General features: G+C 41.7%; 3 protein-coding genes across 13 annotated transcripts in view; all 3 read left to right on the plus strand.

Annotated features, from left to right (window-relative positions):
- LOC123604936 (protocadherin alpha-1-like) overlaps positions 1-24,474 on the plus strand; it is a 187,316-nt gene that overhangs the window by 108,472 nt on the left and 54,370 nt on the right.
- Positions 1-24,474, plus strand: part of LOC123604792 (protocadherin alpha-C2) — a 210,845-nt gene that overhangs the window by 98,498 nt on the left and 87,873 nt on the right. Inside the window, exon 1 of one of the 11 annotated variants that reach the window (XM_045491026.1) lies at positions 20,237-23,444. The exons of the other annotated variants lie outside the window; for them this stretch is intronic. Coding sequence (XP_045346982.1) covers positions 21,015-23,444 — 2,430 coding nt within the window. The 5' untranslated portion in view covers positions 20,237-21,014. Of the gene's footprint in view, positions 1-20,236; positions 23,445-24,474 lie in introns of those variants that run through there. 11 annotated transcript variants of the gene reach the window in all.
- LOC123604939 (protocadherin alpha-10-like) overlaps positions 1-24,474 on the plus strand; it is a 137,293-nt gene that overhangs the window by 61,497 nt on the left and 51,322 nt on the right.

Raw genomic sequence — 24,474 nt, forward strand, 5'->3', positions numbered from 1 at the left:
TATGTCCCAAAGGTTTTCTTCATACCTTTCTCTATTTTTTGTTGTTGTTGCTCCTTTTGACTGGGTTATTTAAATTATCTTTGTTGCTCCCTCTAGTGTCTGTCGGCAGCATTTCAGTTTTCTGGTTCTACAGCAGTAAGCTCTTCTGTTCTCAGTGGCCAGTAGGCATCCAAGTGTGCTGGTTTCCTGTCAGCACCCCTAGTCTGGTAGACAGATACCAATTCCTTAGATAGCTTTCCGAAAACCCAAAAGGCTAGACACACCCTCACTTCTCTCCCTTCTTCCTGAAGGAGCAAGCTGACCCCTTGCTATTTTTGTTCTCTATAGCCCCCAGGCATCCAAACAATGCCAGTTCCATCAGTTCTCTGATTGAGGCAATACAGAAACTAGTCCTTTAGACATCCCTGAGACCCATGTTATACTCTTCTCTTTCCCCTTGAAGGTGAAGTAGTGAGAGTATTCTTTCCGGGTGCTGAGGTGTACCAGTATGGGTGAGGGGCTGATGTGAGCAAAGTTAAAATGATCCTTCCTACTGATTTCAGTGCAGCTCTTTCAGCCTTGTGTTCACCTGGGGTACTCCAGCTTCTTAACTGGATTCTGGAATCCTCAAAAATGAATTTTGGCTTATATATCATTGTTAATGGTTATTTTTGTGTGGGAATAAGGGCTGGGAATTCCTATTCTGACATTTTGCTGGCATCATTTTGATACATTTTGAGTTAATTTTTGTAGCAGGTGTGAGGTAGTGATCCAACTTTATTCTTTTGCAAGTGGATATCCAGTTATCCTGGCATCATTTATTGAAAAGAACTATCCTTTCCCTGTTGAAATGTTTGGGAACCATTGTTGAAAATCAATTGATCAATAAATGTGGGAGTTCATTCCTGGATTTTGATTCTATTCCATTGATTTATATGTCTATCCTTATCCCAGTACCACATTGTTTTCATTATTGTAATTTTGTGGCAAGTTTTAAAATCAGGAACTATTAGTGCTCCAACTTTGTTCTTTTTTTCAAGATTGTGTTGGCTGTTCTGTGTGACTTGCATTCCCATGTGACTTTTAGGATCAGTTTATCAATTTCTGCAAGGAAGCCAGCTTACTTTTGATAGGGATCAATTTGTAGATCAATTTAGGCAGTATTGCCATCACCATCTTAACTATATAAAGTCTTCTGATCCATGAACGTGGGATTTTCCCCCCATTTACTTAGTTCTTTAGTCCCTTTCAACAATGTTTTGTAGTTTTCAGAGTATGCATTTTATACTGATTTTGTTACATTTATTCCTTAGTATTTTGAGTTTTTGATGCTATTATAAATGGAATTGTTTTCTTATTTCATTTTTTGTTGGTTCATTTTTAGAATGGTTAGTGTGTAAACTCTAATTGATGGATTTTTAAAGTTTATATTCAAGTTAGTTAACATACAGTGTAGTCTTTGCTTCAGGAGTAGAACCCAATTACTCATCTGTTATGTATGACACCCAGTGCTCATCCTGAAAAGTGCCCTTCTTAATGCCCATCACCCATTAAACGCACCCTCCCACCCACCCACACCCTTCTAGAAACCCTCAGTTTGTTCTCTGTATTTAAGACTCTTTTATGGTTTGTGTCTCTCTCTGTTTTTTTCTTATTTTTTCTTCCCTTCCCCTATGTTCTTCTGTTGAGTTTCTCACATTCCACGTTTGAGTGAAATCATATGGTATCTTTCTCTGACTGACTTATTTTGTTCAGCATAATGCCCTCCAGTTTCATTCACGTTGTTGAAAATGGCAATATTTTATTCTTTTTCATTGCCAAGTAGTATTTCATTGTGTATGTGTACCACATCTGCTTTATCCATTCATTAGTTGATGGACATTTGGGTTCTTTCCATAGTTTGGCTATTGTTGATAGCACTGCTATAAACATTGGGGGTGTATGTGCCCCTTTGAATCAGCATTTTTGTATCCTTTGGATAAATTCCTTGCAATGCAATTGCTAGGTTGTAGGGTAGTTCTATTTTTAATTTTTTTGAGGAACCTCTATACTGTTTTCCAAAGTGGCTGCACCAGTTTGCATTCTCACCAACAGTGCAAGAGGATTCCTCTTTCTCTGCATCCTCTACAACACCTCTTGTTTCTTGTGTTGTTAATTTTAGCCACTCTGCTAGCTGTGAGGTGATATCTCATTGTGGTTTTGATTTGTAATTTCCCTGATGATAAGTGATGTTGAGAATCTTTTCATGTGTCTGTTATTCATCTGGATGTCTTCTTTGGAAAAGTGTCTGTTCATATCTTCTGCCCATTTCTTCACTGGATTGTTTGTTTTGTGTTGAGTTTGGCAAGTTCTTTTTTTTTTTTTAATTTTAAAACCTTTATTTTTTTATTTTTTATGTTTTAGCTTAAAATAACAGAAATTTATTCTCTCAAAGTTCCAGAGTTAAGAAATCCAAACTCAAGACATCTGCAGGGTCATAGTCCCTCCTAACCTTCTAGAGAAGTGTTATTCCTTGCTCTTTCAGTTTCTGGAGGCTGGTAGCTATTTTTGGTATTTCTTGGCTTTTAGGTATCATTCTAACCGCCACATCCATTTTCACATTGATTTCTTTGTTTTAAATTAAAAAAAATATTTTTTCAGGAATAGAACTTAGTGATTCCTCATTTACATATAACACCCAGTGCTCATCCCAACCAGTGTCCTCCTTAATGCCCCTCACCCCCTTAGCTCTTACCCCCACCCAACACACTGCCAGCAACCCTCAGTTTGTTCTCCATATTTAAGAGTCTTTTATGGTTTGCCTCCCTCTCTGTTTTTATATTATTTTTGCTTCCCTTCCCTTATGTTTATCTTTTTTGTGTCTTATTTATTTTTTATATTTATTTATTTTGGGGAGAATACAAGTGGGGGAGAGGTGGAGAGGGGGGCAGAGGATCTGAAGTGGGCTCTGCACTGACAGGCTGACAGCAGCAAGCCTGACGTGGGGCTTGAACTCATGTACTGTGAGATCATGACCTGAACCGAAGTCAGACGCTCAAATGACTGAGCCACCCAGGTGCCCTTGTTTTCTATCTTAAATTCCACATATGAGTGAAATCATATGATAATTGTCTTTCTCTGACTGACTTATTTCACTTAGCATAACACACTCTAGTTCCATCCAAGTTGTTGCAAATGGCTTGATTTCATTCTTTTGGTAGCCAAGTAATATTCCATTGAATATATATACCACATCTTCTTTATCCATTCATCAGTCCGTGGACATTTGAACTCTTTCCATACTTTGGCTATTGTCTATGGTGCTGCTGTAAACATTGGGGTGCATGTTCCCTGTGGATCAGCATTTTTGTATCCTTTGGATAAATACATAGTAGTGTAATTGCTGGGCCATAGGGTAGTTCAATTTTTAATTTTTTGAGGAACCTCCATTCATTTTTCTAGAGTGGCTATACCAGTTTTCACTCCCACCAGCAGTGCATAAGCATTCCCCTTTCTCCACATCCTTGCCAACATCTCTTGTTGCCTGAGTTGTTAATTTTAGCCATTCTGACAGGTGAGGTAGTATCTCATCATCATGGTTTTGATTTGTATTTCCCTGATGATGAGTGATGATGAGTGATGTTGAACATTTTTTTCATGTCTGTTAGCCATCTGGATGTCTTCTTTGGAGAAATGCCTATTCATGTATTTTGCCCATTGCTTCACTAAATTATTTGTTTTTTGGGTGTTAAGTTTGATAAGTTCTTTGTAGATTTTGGATACTAACCCTTTGTCTGGTATGTCATTTGCAAATATTGTCTCCCATTCTGTCAGTTGCCTTTTAGTTTTGTTCATTGTTTCCTTCGCTGTGCAGAAGCTTTCTATTTTGATGAGGTCTCAATGGTTCATTTTTGCTTTTATTTCCCTTGCCTCCAGAGACATGTCAAGTAAGAAGTTGCTGTGGTCAGCGTCAAAGTGGTTGCTGCCTGTCTTCTCCTGCAGGATATTGATGGTTTCCTGTCTCACATTTAGGTCTTTCATCCCTTTAAATTTATTTTTGTGTGTGGTGTAAGAAAGCGGTCCAGTTTCATTCTTCTGCATATCACTGTACAGTTCTCCTAGCACCACTTGCTAAAGAGACTGTCTTTTTTCCATTGGACATTCTTCCCTGCTTTATTGAAGATTAGTCGGCCATATATTTGTGCGTCCATTTCTGGGTTCTATTCTGTTCCACAGATCTGTGTTTGTTTTTGTCCCAATACCATACTGTCTTGATGATGACAGCTTTGTAATACAGGTTAAGGTCCAGAATTGTGATGCTTCCTTCTTTGGTTTTCTTTTTCAACATTCCTTTGGCTATTTGGCTATTCTTTTGTGATTCCATACAAATTTTAGGATTGTTTGTTCTAGCTCTGCAAAGAATGCTGATGTTATTTTGATAAGGATTGCATTGAATGCATAGATTGCTTTGGGTAACATCAACATTTATTTTTTTTAATTTATTTTTTTAAATATGAAATTTAATGTCAAGTTGGTTTCCATACAACATCCATTGCTCATCCCAACAGGTTCCCTCCTCAATGCCCATCACCCACCCTCCTCTCCCTCCCACCCCCCATCAACCCTCAGTTTGTTCTCAGTTTTTTTTTTTTTTTTAATTTTTTTTTTCAACGTTTATTTATTTTTGGGACAGAGAGAGACAAAGCATGAACGGGGGAGGGGCAGAGAGAGAGGGAGACACAGAATCGGAAACAGGCTCCAGGCTCTGAGCCATCAGCCCATAGCCTGACGCGGGGCTTGAACTCACGGACCGTGAGATCGTGACCTGGCTGAAGTCGGACGCTTAACCGACTGCGCCACCCAGGTGCCCCTTGTTCTCAGTTTTTAAGAGGCTCTTATGTTTTGGCTCCTTCCCTCTCTAACCTCTTTTTTTTTCCTTGCCTTCCCCCATGGTCTTCTGTTAAGTTTCCCAGGAACCACATAACAGTGAAAACATGTGGTATCCGTCTTTCTCTGTATGACTTATTTCACTTAGCATAACACTCTCCAGTTCCATCCACATTACTACAAAAGGCCATATTTCATTCTTTCTCATTGCCATGTAGTATTCCACTGTGTATATAAACCACAATTTCTTTATCCATTCATCAGTTGATGGACATTTAGGCTCTTTCCATAATTTGGCTATTGTTGAAAGCGCTGCTATAAACATTGCGGGTACAAGTGCCCCTATGCGTCAGCACTCCTGTATCCCTCGGGTAAATTCCTAGCAGTGCTATTGCTGGGTCATAGGGTAGATCTATTTTTAATTTTTTGAGGAACCTCCACACTGTTTTCCAGAGTGGCTGCACCAATTTGCATTCCCACCAACAGTGCAAGAGGGTTCCCGTTTCTCCAGATCCTTGCCAGCATCTATAGTCTCCTGATTTGTTCATTTTCGCCATTCTGACTGGTGTGAGGTGGTATCTCAGTGTGTTTTTTTTTTTTTTCAACGTTTTTTATTTATTTTTTTGGGACAGAGAGAGACAGAGCATGAAAGGGGGAGGGGCAGAGAGGGAGACACAGAATCGGAAACAGGCTCCAGGCTCTGAGCCATCAACCCAGAGCCTGACGCGGGGCTCGAACTCCCGGGCCGCGAGATCGTGACCTGGCTGAAGTCGGACGCTTAACCGACTGCGCCACCCAGGCGCCCCTCAGTGTGGTTTTGATTTGTATTTCCCTGATGAGAAGTGACGTTGAGCATCTTTTCATGTGCTTGTTGGCCATCTGGATGTCTTCTTTAGAGAAGTGTCTATTCATGTTTTGTGCCCATTTCTTCACTGGATTATTTGTTTTTGGGGTGTGGAGTTTGGTGAGTTCTTTATGGATTTTGGATACTAGCCCTTTGTCCGATATGTCATTGGCAAATATCTTTTCCCATTCCATTGGTTGCCTTTTAGTTTTGTTGATTGTTTCCTTTGCTGTGCAGAAGCTTTTTATCTTCATGAGGTCCCAATAGTTCATTTTTGCTTTTAATTCCCTTGCCTTTGGGGATGTGTCAAGTAAGAAATTGCTGCACTGAAGTCAGAGAGGTTTTTTTCCTGCATTCTCTTCTAGGGTTTTGATGGTTTCCTGTCTCACATTCAGGTCCTTAATCCATTTTGAGTTTATTTTTGTGAATGGTGTAAGAAAGTGGTCTAGTTTCATCCTTCTGCATGTTGCTGTCCAGTTCTCCCAGCACCATTGTTAAAGAGACTGTCTTTTTTCCATTGGATATTCTTTCCTGCTTTGTCAAAGATTAGTTGGCCATACTTTTGTGGGTCTAATGCTGGGGTGTCTATTCTATTCCATTGGTCTATGTGTCTGCTTTTGTGCCAATACCATGTTGTCTTGATGATTACAGCCTTGTAGTAGAGGCTAAAGTCTGGGATTGTGATGCCTCCCGCTTTGGTCTTCTTCTTCAAAATTACTTTGGTTATTCGGGGCCTTTTGTGGTTCCATACAATTTTTAGGATTGCTTGTTCTAGCTTCGAGAAGAATGCTGGCGCAATTTTGATTGGGATTGCATTGAATGTGTAGATAGCTTTGGGTAGTATTGACATTTTAACAATATTTATTCTTCCAATCCATGAGCATGGAATGTTTTTCCATTCTTTTATATCTTCTTAAATTTCCTTCATAAGCTTTCTATAGTTTTCAGAATACAGATCTTTTACATCTTTGGTTAGGTTTATTCCTAGGTATTTTATGCTTCTTGGTGCAGTTGTGAATGGGATCAGTTTCTTTATTTGTCTTTCTGTTGCTTCATTATTAGTGCATAAGGATGCAACTGATTTCTCTACATTGATTTTGTGTCCTGCAACTTTGCTGAAGTCATGTATCAGTTCTAGCAGACTTTTGGTGGAGTCTACCCAGTTTTCTATGTATAATATGTCATCTGCAAAAAGTGAAAGCTTGACTTCATCTTTGCCAATTTTGATGCCTTTGATTTCCTTTTGTTGTCTGATTACTGATGCTAGCACTTCCAACACTATGTTAAACAACAGCGATGGGAGTGGACATCCCTGTCGTGTTCCTGATCTCAGGGGGAAAGCTCTCAGTTTTTCCCCAATGAGGATGATATTAACTGTGGGCTTTTCATAAATGGCTTTTATGATGTTTAAGTTTGTTCCTTCCATCCCTACTTTCTCGAGGGTTTTTATTAAGAAAGGATGCTGAATTTTGTCAAATGCTTTTTTTGTATCGATTGACAGGATGATATGGTTCTTATCTTTTCTTTTATTAATGTGATGTATCACACTGATTGATTTGCGAATGTTGAACCAGCCCTGCAGCCCAGGAATGAATCCCACTTGGTCATGGTGAATAATTCTTTTTATATGCTGTTGAATTTGATTTGCTAGTATCTTATTGAGAATTTTTGCATCCATATTCATCAGGGATGTTGGCCTGTAGTTCTCTTTTTTTGCTGGGTCTCTGTCTGGTTTAGGAATCAAAGTAATGCTTCATAGAATGAGTCTGGAAGTTTTCCTTCCCCTTCTATTTTTTGGAACAGCTTGAGAAAGATAGGTATTATCTCTGCTTTAAATGTCTAGTAGAATTCCCCTGGGAAGCCATCTGGTCCTGGACTCTTATTTGTTGGGAGATTTTTGATAACTGATTCAATTTCTTTGCTGGCTATGGGTCTGCTCAAGTTTTCTATTTCTTCCTGTTTGAGTTTTGGAAGTGTGTGGGTGCTTAGGAATTTGTCCATTTCTTCCAAGTTGTCCAGTTTGTTGGCATATAGTTTTCATAGTATTCCCTGATAATTGCTTGTATTTCTGAAGGATTGGTTGTAATAATTCCATTTTCATTTATGATTTTATCTATTTGGGTCATCTCCCTTTTCTTTTTGAGAAACCTGGCTAGAGGTTTATAAATTTTGTTTATTTAAAAAAAAAAAGCAACTCTTGGTTTCATTGATCTGCTCTACAGTTTTTTTTTAGATTCTACGTTGTTTACTTCTGCTCTGATCTTTATTATTTCTCCTCTTCTGCTGGGTTTGGGGTGTCTTTGCTGTTCTGCTTCTATTTCTTTTAGGTGTGCTGTTAGATTTTGTATTTGGGATTTTTCTTGTTTCTTGAGATAGACCTGGATTGCAATGTATTTTCCTCTCAGGACTGCCTTCGCTGCTTCCCAAAGCGTTTGGATTGTTGTATTTTCATTTTCATTTGATCCATATATTTTTAAATTTCTTCTCTGATTGCCTGGTTGACCCATTCATTCTTTTTTTTTTTAATTTTTTTTTTTTCAACATTTATCCATTTTTGGGACAGAGAGAGACAGAGCATGAACGGGGGAGGGGCAGAGAGAGAGGGAGACACAGAATCGGAAACAGGCTCCAGGCTCTGAGCCATCAGCCCAGAGCCCGACGCGGGGCTCGAACTCACGGACCGCGAGATCGTGACCTGGCTGAAGTCGGACGCTTAACCGACTGCGCCACCCAGGCGCCCCATACCCATTCATTCTTTAGTGGGGTGTTCTTTAACCTCCATGCTTTTGGAGGTTTTCCAGACTTTTTCGTGTGGTTGATTTCAAGTTTCATAGCATTGTGATCTGAAAGTGTGCATGGTATGATCTCAATTCTTTTATACTTATGAAAGGCTGTTTTGTGACCCAGTATGTGATCTATCTTGAAGAATGTTCCATGTGCACTCGAGAAGAAAGTATATTCTGTTGCTTTTGGATGCAGAGTTCTAAATATATCTGTCCTGTCCATCTGATCCAATGTATCATTCAGGGCCCTTGTTTCTTTATTGATCCTGTGTCTAGATATCTGTCCATTGCTGCAAGTGGGGTATTAAAGTCCCCTGCAATCACCACATTCTTATCGATAAGCTTGCTTATGTTTGTGATTAATTGTTTATATATTTGGGGGCTCCTGTATTCGGCGCATGGACATTTATAATTGTTAGCTCTTCCTGATGGATAGACCCTGTAATTATTATATAATGCCCCTCTTCATCTCTTGTTACAGCCTTTAAAGTCTAGTTTGTCTGATATAAGCATGGCTACTCCAGCTTTCTTTTGACTTCCAGTAGCATGATAGATAGTTCTCCATCCCCTCACTTTCAATCTGAAGGTGTCCTCAGGTCTAAAATGAGTCTCTTATAGACAGAAAATAGATGGGTCTTGTTTTTTTATCCATTTTGATACCCTCTGTCTTTTGGTTGGAGCATTTAGTCCATTTACATTCAGTGTTATTATAGAAAGATATGGGTTAGAGTCATTGTGATGTCTGTAGGTTTCATGCTTGTAGTGATGTCTCTGGTACTTTGTGGTCCTTGCAACATTTCACTCACAGAATCCCCCTTAGGATCTCTTGTAGGGCTGGTTTAGTGGTGATGAATTCCTTCAGTTTTTGTTTGTTTGGGAAAACCTTTATCTCTCCTTCTATTCTGGTTGACAGACTTGCTGGATAAAGGATTGTCGGCTGCATATTTTTTCTGTTCATCACATTGAAGATTTCCTGTCATTCCTTTCTGACCTGCCAAGTTTCAGTAGATAGGTCTGCCACTACTCTTATAGGTCTACCTTTGTAAGTTAGAGCCTGTTTATCCCTCACTGCTTTCAGAATTTTCTCTTTATTCTTGTATTTTGCCAGTTTCACTATGACATGTCATGCAGAAGATTGATTTAAGTTACATCTGAAGGGAATTCTCTGTGCCTCTTGGATTTCAATGCCTTATTCCTTCCCCAGATCAGGGAACTTCTCAGCTATGATTTGTTCAAGTACACGTTCAGCCCCTTTCTCTCTCTTCTTCTTCTGGAATTCCTATTATATGGATATTGTTCCATTTGATTGCATCACTTAGTTCTCTAATTCTCCCCTTATACTCCTGGATTTTTTTATCTTTTTCTCAGCTTCCTCTTTTTCCATAATTTTATCTTCTAATTCACCTATTCTCTCCTCTGCCTCTTCAATCTGTGCTATGGCCACCTCCATTTTATTTTGCACCACATTTATAGCATTTTTTAGCTCCTCGTGACTATTTCTTAGTCCCTTGATCTCTGTAGCAATAGATTCTCTGGTGTCCTCTATACTTTTCTCAAGCCCAGCAATTAATTTTATGACTATTATTCTAAATTCTTGCTCTGTTATATTGCTTAAATCATTTTTGATCAATTCGTTAGCGGTCGCTACTTCCTGGAGTTTCTTTTGAGAATTCTTCCGTTTGGTCATTTTGGATAGTTTCTGGGGTGGTGCAGAACTGCAGGGCACTTCCTCTGTGCTGTCCAGAGTAACTTGTGTTGGTGGGCTGGGCCTCAGTCAGACCTGATGTCTGCCCCCAGCCCACCACGGGGGCCACAGTCAGACTGGTGTGTACCTTATCTTCCCCTCTCCCAGGGGCAGGACTCACTGTGGAGTGGTGTGACCTCTGTCTGGGCTACTTGCACACTGCCAGGCTTGTGGTGCTGCTTTGATGGGATCTGGCATATTAGCCGGGGTGGATCTGCAAGGTGCACAGAGATGGGAGGAGCAGGCTTAGCTAGTTTTGCCGGCGGTGGTCCCCTGGGGGAGGGGCCCTGCAGCACCCGGAGGGAGGCCGACCCCTCGGAGGGATGGATCCAAAGAAACACAGCGTTAGGCGTTTGTGTGGTGCAAGCAAGTTCAGTGATGGGAACTGGTTCCCTTTGGAATTTCGGCTGTGGGATGGGAGAGGGAAATGGCACCTGCCAGCACCTTTGTTCCCCCCACTGAGCTGAGCTCTGTCTTCCGGGGTTCAACAACTCTCCTCCCGGTGTCCTCTCACCCTCCCCGCTCTCCAAGAGCAGAGCCGTTGACTTTTAACATTCCAGATGTTAAGTCCCGCTGGCTGTCAGAACTCACAGAGTCCGGCCCTCAGCTTTTGCAAACCAGACTTCGGGGGCTCTGCCTTGCTGGGCGGGCGGGCTGCTCCCCTACCGCCTTGGCTCCCTCTCCCTGGTCCTTGTAGCACGCATCGCCTCTCTGCCCTTCCTACCCTCTTCCGTGGGCCTCTTGCCTGTGCTTGCCTCTAGTCCGTTCTGCTAGTCTTCTGGTGGTTTTCTGGATTATTTAGGCAGATGTGGGTGGAATCTAAGTGATCAGCAGGATGAGGTAAGCCCAGCATCCTCCTACTCTGACATCTTCCTCCTAGCTTTTCTTAATAAATAGACCCCTTAATTATGATATAATGCCCTTCTTCATCTCTTATTACAGTCGTTGTTTTAAAATCCAGTTTGTCTGATATAAGTATGGCTACTCCAGCTTTCTTTTGATGTCCATTAGCATAATAGATGGTTCTCCATCCCCTAACTTTCAATCTGCTGGTGTCCTCAGATCTAAAATGAGTCTCTTGTAGGCAGCATATAGATGGTCTTTTTTTTTTTTTTTTTAAATCCATTCTGATACCCTATATCTTTTGATTGGGGCATTTAGCCCATTTACATTCAGATTGATTATTGAAAGATATGGATTTAGTGCCATTGTGTTATCTGTAGATTCCATGTTTGTGGTGATGTCCTCTGGTCCTTTGTAGTCTTTGATGCTTTCCACTCACAGAGTCCCCCTTAGGACCTCTTGCAGGGCTGGTTTCGTGATCATGAACTCCTTTAGTTTTTGTTTGTCCTGGAAAGTCTTTATCTCTCCTTCTATTCCAAATGATAGTCTTGCTTGATAAAGGATTCTTGGCTGCATATTTTTCACATTCAGAACATTGAATATTTCCTGCCACTCCCTTCGGGCCTGCCAAGTTTCAGTGGATAGGTCTGCTACTAACCTTATGTGTCTACCCTTGTAGCTTAAGGACATTTTACCCTAGCTTCTTTCAGAATTCTCTCTTTATCTTTGTATTTTGCCAGTTTCACCATGATATGTTACAGTGATTAACTGGTTTTTGTTGATTTTGAATGGAGTTTTCTCTGCCTCTTGGACTTGGATGTCTGTTTCCTTCCTCAGATTAGGGAAGTTCTCATCTATAATTTGTTAAAATAAACCTTCTGCCCTTTTCTCTTGCTCTTCTTCTTCTGACACTCCTATGATATGGATATGGTTTCATTTCATGGAATCACTTAGTTCTCTAATTGTCCCCTCATGATCTAGTAATTTCTTTTCCATCTTTGTTTCAGCTTCATTATTTTCCATAATTTTATCTTCTATTTCAGCTATTCTGCTGCCTGCTTCTTCCATCCTTGCTGTCACTGTATCTAGTTTATTTTGCATCTCGGTTGTAGCATTTTGAAATTCATCCTGACTAGTTCTTAGGTCTTTGATCTCTGCAGCAAGAGTTTCTCTGGTGTCTTCTATACTTTTTTCAGCCCAGGTATTAGTCTTATGACTGTTTTTCTAAATTCTTGTTCAGATATATTATTTATATCTGTTTTGAGCAATTCTCAGGCTGTAATTTCTTTTTTTAATTTTGTTTATATTAAAAAATTTTTTTTCAATGTTTATTTATTTTTGAGACAGAGAGAGGCAGAGCATGAATGGGGGAGGGTCAGAGAGAGAGGGAGACACAGAATCTGAAGCAGGCTCCAGGCTCTGAGCTGTCAGCACAGAGCCCAATATGGGGCTCGAACTCACAGACCGTGAGCTCGTGACCTGAGCCAAAGTTAGACGTTTAACCAACTGAGCCACCCAGGCACCCCACTGGCTGTGATTTCTTTTTGACCTTTCTTTTGAGGGGAATTCCTCCATCTTGTCATTTTGACTAGGTTTTTGTCTTTTGTGTGTTTTAAAAGCTTGTTATGTGTCTTGCACCTGAGAGTACTACTATATTAAAAAGGGGGTCATACCCTCTCCAGGGCCTGGCACTCCAGGGAGTGTTTCTGCTGTATGTTGCGTGCACTCCGTTGTTGCATTTTAGCTGCTCTGTTCTACTGGTCAGTCCTCTGCAGAGCTCTTCCTTGATTGTAGTGGTGGAGTGTTTGGACCTTTAGGTAGGTGTGCTTTGATTTGTTGAAGTAACCCTAGAAAAATAAGGGAGGGTGAAAGCCTTATGCCGTAAAAAGAGAAAAATGAAAGGAGAGAAAAGTAAACCAGAGAATCAAAAAACTCGATCCTGCCAAACTATCTCCTTCCAACTGTGGAGATCCTTCTGCTGCTCTGCAGATCAATTTCCTGGGTGTTCCAAGTGATCTCAACCTCAAAACAGCTGTGTTTGAGGGATGAGGACAATCCTGGTCCCCCTACTGCTCTTCCATCTTAATTCCCCCTGAACTCTTTTTTTTTTATTTCTTTAAGGTCAATAGTAATGTCTCCTCTTTCATTTCTGGTTTTAGTAATTTTCATTTTCTTGTCTTTTCTCTTGGTCAGTCTAGGTAAAGGTTTGTCAATTATGTTGATCTTTTCAAAGAACCAGCTTGTGGCTTCAGCTTCATTGTCTTTCTCTACTATTTTTCCATTATTTATTTCATTTATTTCTGCCATAATCCTATTTACTCTCTTTCTTTTGTTTGCTTTGGGTTTGGTTTGCTCTTATTTTTCCAGAAACTTAAAGTAGGAGGTTAGGTTACTGATATGAGGCATTTCTTCATTTTTCTGTGTCAACATTACAGCTATACATTTTCCTCTGAGCACTGCTTTAGTTGCATCCCATAAGTTTCTCATATATTGTATCTTCATTTTCATTTGTCTCAGAGTGTTTCCTAATTTTCCTGGTTCTTCTTTGACCCATTGGTTACTTTAGCATACGTGATTTAATTTCCACATATTTGTGGGGGCGCCTGGGTGGCGCAGTCGGTTAAGCATCTGACTTCAGCCAGGTCACGATCTCGCGGTCCGTGAGTTCGAGCCCCGCGGGCTGATGGGCTCAGAGCCTGGAGCCTGTTTCCGATTCTGTGTCTCCCTCTCTCTCTGCCCCTCCCCCGTTCATGCTCTGTCTCTCTCTGTCCCCCCAAAAATAAATAAACGTTGAAAAAAAAATTAAAAAAAAAATTTCCACATATTTGTGAATTTCTCAAATTTCATTTTGTTATTGATTTCTAATTTCTTTCCATTGTGGTCAGAGAACACACTTTGTATGGTATCAATACTTTTAACTTTATTGAAGCTTATTTTATGCTTAGTGTTGGGAAGGGCAGTCTAATTTGTAGTCTTTCAACCTTCACTTATTCACATAAGAATTGGCCTTGGGCTTGGAACACTTCCTTACCAAGAGATAAGGAGTTCACACAGCCTGTCCTAGGCTTATCATCTTGTGTGGAAATATCATTCCCTATTTTAGACTCAGTGAAGCACTTTTGTTTCTGCTTAGAGTGTGTGAATCATATGGCATCTGACCGGTCCCACTGTTAGTCTTCTGTGGAAAGGGGTAAAGGTTTTTCCACTGTGGTACAAGAGTGCACATAGTCATATTGCCCTGCTATAGCCTCTAGGAGAAACCCACTGGCCTTGGGGTACTGATGCTCAGTACTGAAATTGATTACCACACTTTCCAAAGCTCCAGTGGCCAGAATTCACTCTTAGCACTCTCTCACATCTTGATCCAGTTTTCATGGCACTTAGTAACTTCTTTTCATATATATTATGCTTGAAGTCCAAATGTTTTATAGAATCTCATCAAAGATGAAAACTAATAATGTCACTGAACTCTTTTTAGTTCTAATTATTTTTTTCTTTAATTTTCTTGGATTTTATGAGTAGAAAATTATATCAGCTATAAACTTATCTTGTAACCATACATGTTATCCTCCTTTCTAACACACACACACACACACACACACACACACACACACACACACAGTCACACTTTCTTATCTTGTGTTGTTTAGAGTATCCAAGTCAGTATTGAATAATACTATGACATGAAATGTCTTGTTATGCTCATGATTTTTCATAGAGATAATTCTGGTGTTTTACTGTTTAAAATGAAGATGGTCATTTGTAACAGCTGTCAAATTTTATCAAATTTCTTTTAAGAATCTATCATAATGATGACCTAGTGATATTTGTTTAGCATGTTTTGAAACCATAATGTGAGATTTGTATGTTGTCTTTTTTTGGATAATGTTGATACTGTCTTGTTAGATTTTTTTTAAATTTTATTTATTTTGAGAAGGAGAGAGAACACAGGGGAATGGCAGAGGGAAAATCCCAAGTAGGCTCTGAGCTGTCAGTGCAGAGCCCAGTGCGGGGCTTGATCTCACCACCATGAGATCATGACCTGAACAGAAATAAAGAGTCAGATACTTAACCAACTGGGCCACTGAGGTGCCCTTCTTGGTTTAATTTTTATTTCAGGTTAGGTACTGTCTAATAAACTGATGTCTGGTGGGGTTATTGGTAAAGGTTTCAGGCCTTCCTTTTCAGCTACACTTGATGAAAACTTTCATCTGCAGCTCAGAGGAAGATGTGGTGTTACTACTTACCAAATACATAGCAATATGAAATTTGAATGTAGGTAAAATATATTATGTGATTGAACTAGATAGGTTAGCTCTTAACACAATGACATTCATCATATTTGAGTGAAAAGAAAAAGTATAAAAGTCTAGGACTTTCTGATCTGTGGCTTAAGAGTATCTCAAAAAAAATAGGTGTGAATTTTAGTTTTCAATCCATGATTAAAAAAGTGATATGGGTGTTAAAGAGCTAGATGCAATTTTAGACTCTTTTCCTTGATTTATAGTATTTTGTTTGAAAGTGATGCAGGGGTACCTGGGTGACTCAGTCAGTTAAGTTTCTGACTCTTGGTTTTGGCTGCACTTGGGTCATGATCTTGGGGTTGTGAGAAAGAGCCCGATGCTCCAATCCTCTCTCTCTCTCCCTTTACCATTTGCATTCTCTCTCTCTTTCCCTCTCTCTCTCAAAAAAAAAAAAAAAAAAAAAGCGATGCAGGCTGGCTGGGTTCAAGGAGCCAGAGGGGGTCCCACAGGACCAGCAAAGGGGGTTCTTGGCTTTTCCCAGGATGGAAATCAAACATGAACCAAAAGGAAGTGCGAGCAGAGTTTATTGAAGATACAGAGAGAGAGCAGATTCAGACAGAGAGTCTGAGAAACTCAGAAGGAAGGTAGGGGCCTAGGTCCTAGCAAGAACTGAGGCAGGAAAAGGAGCAAAAAAGGCAGTTTTTTCATGGGGTCCCTTCAGTTTCCCTTTCTAGATCTATTCTTACACATGACTTAATGTACATCCTCCTTGTAAAGGTCAAGGAGTTCATGATTTCTTTGGAGTCTTCCAGCACAACAGATTAACATCTAAGGAATGACTAGGTGAGGTTGTCATGAATGTTTTCCAAGACCACTGACTCAAGGGCTTCAGTGACTTATGGAGGACATCTAAAAACTCATCGTTTTGACCAATTCTTGGATGCCTGAGGGGACACATATACCAGACCACCATCCTCAACAAAAACCCCAAGCCCCAAGCAAAGACAAGACTCTGTCTCTCCTTTCCTTTCTGAGTCTCCCAGACTCTCTTTCTGACTCTGCTCTGTCTATCTTCAGTAAACTCTGCTCTCCCTTCCTCTTGGTTTGCGTTTCCATCCAGGAAGATTGATTTCCATTCTGGGAGAAGCCAATGACCCTCTTCACTGGTCCTGTGAGACTCCCTCTGGGTCCTTGGACTCAGCCAGCCTGAATTAAAAGGGCCAGATATCCTCTTTTTGGATAAGATATGACCAACCTGGAGTATGACTTTAGGTTCTGAGGGCTATACTTTGAAGATGAAATAGAAAACAATTTTTAGAAAAAGGTAATTTTTGGAAAATTATTACATAATCATAAAGTAGTAAGTAAACACAACATAGAGTTAGAGTGAGGATTCACAAAGGAAAGGTCCAAGATACTTTATATGGTATTATGTGATGTATTATGTGAAAAACTGGTTCTTTGGCAATAGAAAATTGAGAAAGAAATTCTGTAGTAATGTGTTATTGGTAAGGATGTAAGTAAAAAAAGAAAAAAGGATGACATAGGTTGTTGTATATTGAGAGTGCTTTAGCCACTTAATTTGTGTGCCCAGAACCCAGCTAGATACTTAAGACACAAAATTTGAGTGATACAGATCTCTACTCTCAAAGAAGTCCTACTCTGTTAGACTTGATTTGGACACTTCATTAAGCTTTACAGGATGAAAATGTGCTTGATGTGATGCTGCTGATGTCCTGTCTTTTAGTTTCTTAAGCACATAACATGTTCCCAAGGAATAATCTTAAGCACTAAGAAAAAATCTGGTTTAGGGGCACCCTGGGTAGCTTACTTGGTTAAGTGTCCAACTTTGGCTCAGGTCATGATCTCACAGTTAGTGTTCGAGCCCTGCGTCGGGCTCTGTGCCGACAGTTCAGAGCCTGGAGCCTGCTTCCATTCTCTCTCTCTCTCTCTCTCTCTCTCTCTCTCTCTCTCTCTCCTCTCTCTCTCTCTCCCTCTCCCCCTCCCCCTCCCCCATTTGTGCTTTGTCTTTTTCTCTCAAAGGTAAACATTAAAACAATTATTTAAAAAAGAAAATCTGGTTTAAAATCATACATATCCTTTTGTTGTGGGGTTGTCGAGAACAATGGCCAAGAATTTCTTGAGATGTTATATGGTGCAACATAGTGAGTTTATTTAAGTAGCATAGGACAGGACCCATGTGCAGAAAAAGCTGCACTTTCTGCTGTATGAAGCTTGTAGTTATATGCTTAGTGCTCAAGGTGGAGGGAACATGTAGGAAGTATCATAAATATTTCTTTGAATTTCTACTCATAAAACTGCTTTCACAAGATTTCTCTGGTGTTTATCATTCAGTTTGATATTAACTATGGGTGAAATATACAGGCAGTCATGAGACCCTTTAAGGATGTAGCAACCAACACATATTTAATCCTTATTAAACCTATGCAAGCATGGCACCTGGGTGGCTCAGTTGGTTAAGCTTCCGACTTTGGCTCAGGTCATGATCTTGCAGTTCATGAGTTCGAGCCCTGTGTCAGGCTCTGTGCTGACAGCTCGTGAAGCCTGGAGCCTGCTTGGGATTCTGTGTTTCCCTTTCACCCTGCTCCTCCCCTGCTCACACTCTGGTTCTCACTCTCATAAACAAATAAAAATATTTTTAAAAACTATGCAGGCTGTAGGTCAGCCTTCGGGACTAAAGGTGAGCATTTCTGCTTCTATCCTTCATCACTTTTGCTGACATACTCTTTGGTGTATGTCAAATTTACTTTTTTCCTATTTGGCTGCAAGATCTCTAATAGGAGCTTATGCATTATGGCTAGAAATCTTTTGAATTTATTTCAAAATTTATTTATTAAATAAAAATTTGAAGTTATTTAGTTTAAGGCCAAGTTTGGTTGGGAGAGCTTTATGATAATTGTTTTGGCAATAGAATCCAAGCAGAAATCAAGACTGTTTTTGTATTGAGTCCACTTAAAGTTATACTTGCACGTAATTAAAACTTGAAAATACCTGAATTAGGGGAAACTATGGAAAATGGCATAAAATGGCAAAATGAAATATTTGAAAGTTTCTGCTAAGGAGAAATTTTGTTAATTTATGATTTAATGTTCAACAAGTAATCTTATACAAAAGGAAGAACTTGTGACTTCCTCATCTTTGGGGGTTTCGAATATCCCAAGTATCTCCTAAATAATGCTTTTGCACAAACCCCAGTTATGCCTAAAGATAGGGAGGCTGATGTTGGGACAAATCCTACTAGGTGAGCGCTATTCATTTATTCTTTACAGAAATTAAATCTTTTGAAAATAATCATTAGTGGCAGTTTGGAAAGAGAAATGGGGGAAAGGGGAAGCCAAAAGTGTGAGAGGGGTGTGAAGGGGGAAGAGTTTTTGTCAGCATTTTCCATGTTGATTTTCAGTATGAGTTTTTCCTTTTCCCCACTTGCTAATCTACACCCCCACACACTGTCCTCCTAGACAGAGTTCAGAAATCCTAAATCCAGTCTAACTGGGAACTTGATTGTAGGTCTTAAAATCAGGGGCATTCCAAAAGTTGAGTATATCTCTCCAGATGTATTTCATCAGCTGCTATTGGAAAAGTGAAAAGTATAATCTTTCACCCCAAAGCAGTTAGCAGCATTAAATGAAAGTGAGGAAATGCAAATTTTAATCTCTGGCATTTGAAGTAGATAATTAGTTTTGGTTCTGAAATTTGGTGAATAAATTTAATTTTTATGGGTTATTTCACATCTTAATGAAGATCCCCAGTGATGGCTATATTTATGTCTCTACCTAAACATTTCACTGGGCTGACATATTTCCTGCTTTAATTTTATCCAAGACTTGGTGTCAATGACTTTCTTGGTTCCTTATCTCAGAAAGACAAATTAGTCAAGGGCATTTACTATTTAAATTGCCTTATGTTGCGCTTACTCTGCTTTCCTGGAAGAGATTAGGGCTGGGTTTGTATTGTTCTGGGGAGGTGATTGGTTCTTAGTGGCATAATGAATTTACCAATCCTACTTTCAGTCTTAAAACCAGAATGCTGGAACAGCTTACCTCCCCCACCCCCATTTTAATCATCAATTTTAAAAACTATTATAACAGTGTATTCAAACATACAGTAAAGAGAATTGTGTAATCAGCTCCCATGTATCCAGCCTTCAGCTTCAGTGATTATCAACATTTGTAGGCAGTTTTCTGAACAGGAAATACAGTGCCCTGAAAGCTTCAATTCTTGATCAATATCTAGCTTTTGTCTTTCAAATTTTGGTTCCTGGGGCTTTCGATGTTGCAATTACATTAAAAGAAATTTAAGGAATTTAGTGTTTAATAGTCATTGAAGTCGCTCTTTTTCGGTTCGCTTCCCCCTCAGGGAAAGCCGCGGGTTGTTGGGCGCAAAGGCCAAATTTGGAGATAACTTCTTGTAGCTCGGAGGTGTTTTTACAAGGACAGACCAATGTCCCAATTTCCCTTCAGAATACCGGCTTAAAAACGAAGTTGGACAACATATGGGCAGTTAGTTCCTACCCTGCCTCAATGCTGTTTTCTAAATATTAACAGAGAATAAATTTTCACAGTAGTTTTCTGGTTACACTCTGGAGAGTATCTCAGTAACTTTCTTCCACTTCCACTTCACACGTCCCATTGGGGAGGAGTGTCAGTTTTTCTGAGTTTCAGGGGCTTGTACTGACTGGTTTCTAACCTGTCTCATCCAGAGCGTCAAGGGCCGCTTGTAAAGCAAGTAGGGGCTCCCGAGGAAAGGGAAATTGCTGACCCACAAAAAAGCGGAACGAACCATAAGCCTGGCGCTCGCCCACCTGGGTGTCTCGAAAAGCTAGAGCCGGGGATGGGGGGTGGGAGGGAAGCTTGGGGAAGACCCTATTGCCCAATTTGTTCCTCACTGCCCGCCTCTGTTGAAATCTTGGCTTCCCATATATAAGAAGGTGCACAGAGACTTTAACCCTCAGTGGAGAGGCTAGGAATCTAGAATGTAATGCTTCAGCCCTTAGCTTGGGGCTTCCGGTTTCCTTAAGCTTCGAAGGCGTGGTCATTCAGGGTCGCGATTCCACCTTTCGCCGCCTCCGCCCCGCGATTTTTCTGGGAGTTCCGATTTCTTCGCCGGCACTGGAGGGGTTCCGTGGGTCCGAGCGCCCGGAACTGGACGCTCCCCTGTGAAACAGTGGAGAGAGAAGCCCAAACGAGCTCAGCCTCAATTACGAGCAGTCTCCAGTCAGAGGTTGTGGAAGTTAAGACGGAGGCCTTCTTAGGGCGTTTTCCTTAGAAACAGGGTTCAAAGGAAGATGTGTTAATTTCTCACGGCATCTTCCTCGCTGTTCCCCGCCCCCCGCCGGCTGCCGGGACTTTGTGGAGAGAGCCCAGCTCGAAGGGAATGGAGATGGCCCCTCCCTAGCCTGAGTAGTTTACCTCGTCTCTGCACCCCTAGGCGGCGCTGCGCTCCTCTGCACCGACCAGCTCCGCTTTCCCAGACGGCTGCCAAGCCTCCAGTCCCGAGAGTTTAGCTTCCAGCCCGTCAGCCCGGGGCAAGTCCAGTATATTCAAGAGGCCGAACGTCGGCGGTCTGTGCACCTCGAGTCCGCTTCGGCGGGCGGCCGGCTCTTGCTCTTTACCACAGTTCGTGCTCTCCGGGAGTCCGGAGCATGGTTCTGGGTCACTGCTGGTGGAGCGGGGACGCCAAGAGGAAGGAGGATGGTGGGCTGGAGGGTGGCGGTTCTATGTCTGTGGGTCTCCTGCTGCTCTGCCGCCAGACAGCTGGAATACTCAGTGTTGGAGGAGACCGTGCGGAGCGTAGCTGTAGGTAATGTTTCCGCGGACTTGGGGCTGTCAGCGGCCGCTCTACGCTTGCGGAACTTTCGCTTACATTCCAGCCTCCGCGAGCCCTACTTCGGGGTGGATCTGGCCAGCGGTAGCTTGGTGGTCCGAGAGCCGGCGGACCGCGAACGGCTGTGCGGGACTAAAGCTGCCTGCGTCTTGACCTATGAGCTGGTGCTCGAGGACCCGCTGGAGCTACACAAGATGCGAGTTCACGTCGTGGACATCAACGACAACTCTCCTGTCTTCCCTGCCGGCGACGTGCAGCTGCACATCCCCGAGTTCCTGTTGCCTGGAGCCCGCTTTACTCTTCCTAATGCCCTAGATGCGGACGAGGGAAGCAACGGTGTCCTGACCTACACCCTGAGCCCCAGCCAGCACTTTCGCTTGATCATGGGGTCGCGAGTCGACGGCAGTGAATACCCGGAGTTGGTATTAGAGAAAGCGCTGGATCGGGAGCAGCATGCCACCCACCAGCTACTGCTCACCGCTAAGGATGGAGGGCAGCCTGCGCGCTCCGGAGAAGCACAAGTTACCATCATAGTGGTGGACACAAACGACAATGCGCCTGTATTTGAGCGCACAGTATACCGTGCCAAGGTACCAGAGACTGCCCCGAACGGGACTTTGTTATTACGAGTTCAGGCCTCGGACCCGGATGAAGGCTCCAATGGGGAAATCCGGTACTCCTTAAGCAATAGCACGCTGGTGGAGCTGCGACACTACTTTCACGTGCACCCTAGAAATGGGGAAGTGCGGGTAGCTGCTTCACTCGGTCTACCTGAAACGTTGTTGGAAGCATACATTGAGGCGAGGGATGAGGGTACCTTCGGTCTAGCTAGTACTGTCAAACTGCTGGTGGAAGTGACTGATGTGAATGATCATGCCCCTGAGGTGAACCTCCTGACTCTATCCAGTTCAGTTTCTGAGGACGCAGCCCCTGGCACAGTGATTGCTCTCTTCAGTTTAAGGGACGAGGACCTTGGTCCCAATGGTAAGGTCTTTTGTAGCATGTCCAGTGGAGGCCCTTTTAAGCTGAAGGTTTCTTTTGACAACTACTACAGCTTGCTGACTGATGGGCCGCTGGACCGGGAGCAGGTCAGTGAATACCATGTCTTGATTACTGCCTCAGATGGTGGCTCACCCCCACTGAGCACCCGCAGGACAGTGACTGTGTCTGTTGCTGATGTGAACGACAATTCACCAAATTTTGCTCAGCCACAACAGGAACTTTTTGTGGCTGAAAACAATGATCCTGGGGCCTCTTTAGGCCGTGTTTTTGCCCAGGATCTGGATCTAGGGGAAAATGGCCTTGTCTTCTATGAGCTGTTGGATATTATCTCTGAAAGGACAGCCTCTAGCTTGGTGGCAGTAGAATCATCCAGTGGGGCTATCACTGCCAAACTTTCCTTTGACTTTGAGCAACTCAGGGAGTTTCACTTCCAAGTGGAAGCCCGGGATGGTGGCATTCCTCCCAGAAGTGCAGCAGTGACTGTGAACTTATTTGTGGTAGATAGGAACGACAATGCTCCAGTCATCCTGTTTCCCTTGCCCAGAAATGGCTCTGTTCCAGTGGAAATTGTGCCTCGCTCTGCCAGAACTGGACACTTGGTCACAAAAGTGGTAGCAGAGGATGCAGACAGTGGCTCTAATGCTTGGCTTTCCTACCATATTTTTCAGGCTTCTGACTCTAGCCTCTTCAGAATTTCAGCCAATATGGGAGAACTTCGTACTGCTCGCTTCATTCTTCCCACTGATGGAGTTAAACAGAGGGTGGTGGTAGTGGTTCGAGACCATGGAGACCCCTCACTTTCCTCTTCTGTCACATTAGGTATACTGTTGAGCAACTTTGCCCCTCAGGTCCTTCCAGACTTTGAAGATACCTGGGAAAGAGGAGGCCACCTTTCCACCCAGAACCTGTATTTAGTAATTGCCCTGGCCTCTATTTCCTTTTTATTTCTGGGGTGCTTACTTTTCTTTGTGTGCATCAAGATGAACCAGAGCCCAGCTTGTTGTTCTCAAAGCTGCTGTCGCTCTTCAGAAGAGCTGAGGCAAGGGAGGAAGATGGCTTCAAATCCTTGTATGACATCAGCCACGATAGATGTCACTACAGTTGAGAGACTTTCTCAGACCTATCTCTATCGGGCCTCTCTAGGACTTGGTTCTGATAATAACAGTTTGCTGTTGCGTGGGGAATACAGTGCTGCTGACCTGAGAAATCTGGCTACTGGGGTAGGACTGAATTTGCCAATATCCTGCATTCACATTCGGAATAGGAAAGGGGATCACGTAAATGTCAATGCCATGGTAAGCAAATCTTGAGGGATTTGATTCCCTTGCCCAGGAGATGGCTGCTAGCTATGTTCTGAAATGCTTCTTAGATGAGCCTTTAGCAACATTTAATCCATTGAATTGAACACTCCTGCTTAGCACCCCCATGCTAAGAATTCTGTGAGTATAAAAGTATTAAAAGACTGTCCTTGGCCTCAAGGAGTTTATAGTTTATTTCTGAGAAACAAGGGTAAGAAATTTAAGCCTATTAAAGAACAATAAAAGTAATCTAGTATACAGGACTAAAATTAGAAATAAGGCACCAAAGTTTCTGGTACAGGAAATAAATGGGGATGTCTTTAATTCCTTTTATGAATTTATTCAAGGAATTATTTAAAGCATAAACCCCTTCATTAAAAAAAAGACATTTTGAGCAACAGATGTGTAAGGCATTTTTTAAAAAAGTTTATTTATTTATTTTGAGAGAGAGAGGCAGAGGGAGAGAGAGAACCCCAAGCAAGCTTGGTGCTGTCCGCAGAGAGCCTGACGTGAGGCTCAATCTCACACACCATGAGATCATGACTTGAGCCAAGATCAAGAGTCAGACCCTTAATGGACTGAGCCACCCAGGTGTCCCAGATATGGGTAAGGCATTCTGATACCAAAAATGGGAATGAAAAATATGCAAGAGTCTTTACATTACATAAGCATAGTATCATGGAAGATGAGGCATTTGCCCAAACCATTACAATACATGATTTGACAATGATAACCTAAAAAATGTAAAAATAAATTGCAATGGATGTTCAAAGGGAGAGAGAGACTGTGAGAGAACATCTGGGAAGGGAGGAGGAGGAAATCAGAAGAGGAATTGTGGTAGAGATGGCATTTGAATTAGATCCTGAATGATACACCATTTAATAAAATGGCAACATATTTTCTAGGTCATACTTTTTAAATAAATGCCATTTTTGCATAGTAGTCTTTTTTGAGAATGGCACTCTGAAACATAGCTAATGATAGCTCCACACAGTGTTTCTAAGTATATGGAAATTATAAGCATGTC

Source organism: Leopardus geoffroyi, chromosome A1 (assembly GCF_018350155.1).
Source record: "Leopardus geoffroyi isolate Oge1 chromosome A1, O.geoffroyi_Oge1_pat1.0, whole genome shotgun sequence".
Lineage (NCBI taxonomy): Eukaryota > Metazoa > Chordata > Mammalia > Carnivora > Felidae > Leopardus > Leopardus geoffroyi.